We start from the raw sequence: 3,620 nt of genomic DNA on the forward strand, positions 1-3,620 counted from the left end.
AGATGCACGGGACGTGCACCACCTTGTACCGTCCCGACGTCGGGTGGCATGCGAAGCTGTACGCCGAGTGCCACATATTCCGGTGGTGGAGGCCGATGAACCGGCCGGCGCACGGCAAAGGTGGGAGGGGCAGCGTCTCGCCGGTAGCTGGGTTGACCAGGGTGATAACGCCACCTATCTCCTTGTCGTCGCACAGGCAGAGCAGGCCGTTGCACGTGCCCACCAGCTGCACGTCCCCGTCGTTTCCGCCGTCGCGCCGCCTCCACAGCTCTCTGCAGGTCCCCGTGGACAGGTCGTCGACGACATAGGCGACGGAAGTGTTCGGATTCCAGAGGAGGGCCTTGGCGCGGCTCTGCATCTCCGTGGTGCAGTTGCTGACCACGTCGCGCCAGAGCCGACACACGAGGCGGGCCCGGCGCAGGGAGCTCGGCGGTAGCCGCAGCAGGATCTCCACCAGGACGTCCGTGGGGAAGTCCCACACTCCCGTCGCCATTGCTACGAGTGCCGTCTTCTTCTACCGGCTGCTCACCACGACCACGACTCCACCAATCGTGGCCGCACGGGGGTTGGTTTCAGACTTTGTTTCCTGTATATATCGGGAAACCTATCTTGTCTGTCAAGTTTGCTGTGCATTAATTAGGATACGAGACCGTGCGAATTATGAATAGTAATACAATTTTAAAAACACAACTTTTGTATATACCAGTTTTAAAGTACAGACTGCACAAAGCTATGTACACAAGGACTACATGCTGACACTATATTCAGTCGTTGATCGCAGAACATGCTACACAAGGTCCTAGCTGACTGCCACGTACCTTCAAGATCATCATTACGGTGACAGCAAACCGCAATGGTGATCTGAAACCACAGATCGAGATGTCATATGCAGAATCATAGTGGAAGCACACGAAACAAGCTGCAATTCAAGTGCAGTTTTCAGGATTTCGGAACATGGATGCTGTTGCCGCCAGCTCCTCCGAGCATCGACATCAGCCCTCCGCCATGCACCCTTCCCTCCGGCACGACCAACCCGAAGCTCTGGCTCCGAATCCCCTCTCCACCCTCTTGGCCATTACCCGCCAGGTTAAACGAAGAAGAAGGTTTCAGGGAACCAGGAACAAGCAGCTGCGGTGGTATGAGCCTGCCACTCGGCATGTCTTGCAACGACTCGCCACAATCCGACGAGGCGCCAGGAATAGAAGAGGAGATCCCACGGTCCATGCTGCTGCCCGCCGTCCAGGAAGAAGAGCCGATCCCGCTGAAGGCGCCATACCCAATCATGCGTGTGCCCTGCCCGCATTCTGGCTCTTGCTTTGAAGCCTTCAAGGTTTCATGCGCAGAGCAGAGACCGCTCCTTCCCCTGGCAAACTTCTCACAGCCCATGCTCCAGGCGCACCGCTTCCCGCCCCCGTGCGCCTTGCAGAAGTCCGTGCTCCCCTGCGCACTCTTGTCGCACCCATCAGATACGCAACGCCTCCCACCGCCATGCCTCACGCAGCAATTGGTGCGACCGCGCGCGCTCTTGGTGCACCCTGGTGCAGCACACCTTTTGCCGCCTCCATGCACCACGCAGAAGCTGGTTCCTCCATGAACACTTTTGGGACATGCCGCGTCTCCCTCGAAGAGGCACCTCTTCCCGCCACCGTGCCCTTTACATAACAATGTGCTGCCCTCGGCCCCTTTGGTACAGCCTTCAGATATGCACCGTTTGCCACCACCATGGGACTTGCAGAACATAGTGCCACCCTGTGCTCCCTTACTGCAGTCGGGGTACTGACACCGGCGACCACCTCCATGCGAGATGCACAGCCCGGGATATCCCTCAGCACTCCGAGTGCACCCCTCCATGATGCACCTCTTCCCTCCACCATGTTTTATGCAGAATCCTGATCTTCCCCGTGCTGCTCTCGAGCACTCCTGAACCCCACACCGGAGCCCACCGCCGTGAGCAATACAGAACTCTGTCTTTCCTTCGGCGCTCTTGGTGCAGCCTAACTCTTGGCACCGCCTTCCACCTCCGTGACCTTTACAGTACGCAGTTCGGCTCTCGGCACCCTTATAGCAACCTGGCTTTTGGCAGCGCTGACCGCCACCATGGGAAATACAGAGTCCTGATGCACCCCTTCCGCCCTTGGAACACCCGTTGAACCTACACTTCTTAAGATGGCGTTGATGACTTCTCTGCTCCCCATTACTAGTACAAGCTATTGTATCTGAAGTTTCAGCAGTTGTATCTGAAGTTTCAGCAAAAGAACAATCAGTCGTTGCTGAAGGCTCAGGGCTAAGCTGAACCTCATGTTGATTAAGATATCTATCATGATCCGCCTCGTATCTGGCTCCAAGGTGTTGCTGAACATCAGTCTCTGATGGTGTTCCGTTCAGACAAATATCATTTGATCTTGGAGCAAACAGAAGTGGCAGGACATATTCACCCGATTTCCTTCTTGCTGAAGTTGACCCCTCGTCAATAAGTGGGAGAAAAATACCATTTTTCCTTTTATGTGAATGTTCCTTGCTGCCAGGCACTATTGTGGACTGTAAATTTCTTGAGCTGTCACTTGAAATCCCCAAAATTAATCCAGGATCAGTTGTGGTACAATGGGCGAACAAAGTTGCAGATAATTTAACTTTGTTCCCACCAGATGAGTGACTATCAGCAGAATACAGATTTGGCAATGGTCCAAGTCCTAGCACCAGCCTGGAGTCATCATCGGGGACAAGTTCATTCCTCTGGTTGAATGATTTTCTAGAAGCCTCAACTGCTTCTGAGCTGCCCAGGCAATCACGGTTAACTGCTGTTACATCTAAGTCTTCATTTCTGCAATTTATGCCAGCAGGTTCAGCTTGAGAGAATGAAACATCCATATCTTCCTTCCCTCGAAGCCATAGATTTGTCATACTAAGGTCCATCCTAGTTAATATATATGTACAAATAGGATTTTGATATAACGCGATTTAAGCACTGTTCAGTCACCAAGAACTTCGTCAAACCATCAGAACCCCAGTTTTATAACTTCACTGCTGAGGAAGTATATAGTATACACAAAATGAAAATACACGTCGATGTCTGTGCAATGTGAGCCACTACTGACAAAGCCTGAAGTATCAGCTCTGTCCATGAGCATTCAGCTTACTGATACCCAAATGAGAAAGAATGATCTTGCAGTACCGCGAGAAAAAATCATGAGCACATCATATTATGCGTACGAAATCCACTGACAGACTTCATATCACACAGTTAAACTCCCTGTGAGATCTGCAAGCAAAGTTCGGTAATAGGTGAAATTTAGCTGCACATGATTAGAGCTCAGCAAAATATAGCAACTGACCAAAGCTAATGTTTCCGAAATATGATGCAGAACTCAGAATATCAAACGAACTCATCCGTGATCAGTTTAACGTTTCTGCAATATGCACGCACCATGCATCCAAAGGTGCAATGAAATAGAACAAGAACCATTGTTGAAACTAATATATCTGACCCGCTGCTGAATGTTTTTACAGTTCTGCAGGTGGATTTAAATTGGGATCTATAAGTTCCTAGAGAATCATGCAACCACAGTAGACAAACCCATACAGCATAATCTTTGATTGTGAATTGTGATGATATAAAATAG

The 3,620-nt window shown here is 51.0% G+C and overlaps 1 protein-coding gene across 1 annotated transcript; it reads right to left on the reverse strand.

The window, feature by feature from the left end:
* Positions 1-746: 746 nt before the first annotated feature.
* LOC124669854 (loricrin-like) lies at positions 747-3,020 on the reverse strand. Its single transcript, XM_047206395.1, has one exon. The coding sequence runs from the start codon at positions 2,911-2,913 to the stop codon at positions 940-942; it is 1,974 nt and encodes a 657-aa protein (XP_047062351.1). The 5' UTR covers positions 2,914-3,020; the 3' UTR covers positions 747-939.
* Positions 3,021-3,620: the final 600 nt, after the last annotated feature.

The sequence above is a fragment of the Lolium rigidum genome, chromosome 7, assembly GCF_022539505.1.
Source record: "Lolium rigidum isolate FL_2022 chromosome 7, APGP_CSIRO_Lrig_0.1, whole genome shotgun sequence".
Lineage (NCBI taxonomy): Eukaryota > Viridiplantae > Streptophyta > Magnoliopsida > Poales > Poaceae > Lolium > Lolium rigidum.

Coding starts and splice junctions, on each gene's coding strand:
- LOC124669854 (XM_047206395.1), bottom strand. CDS start 2,913: ATGGACCTTAGTATGACAAATCTATGGCTTCGAGGGAAGGAAGATATG.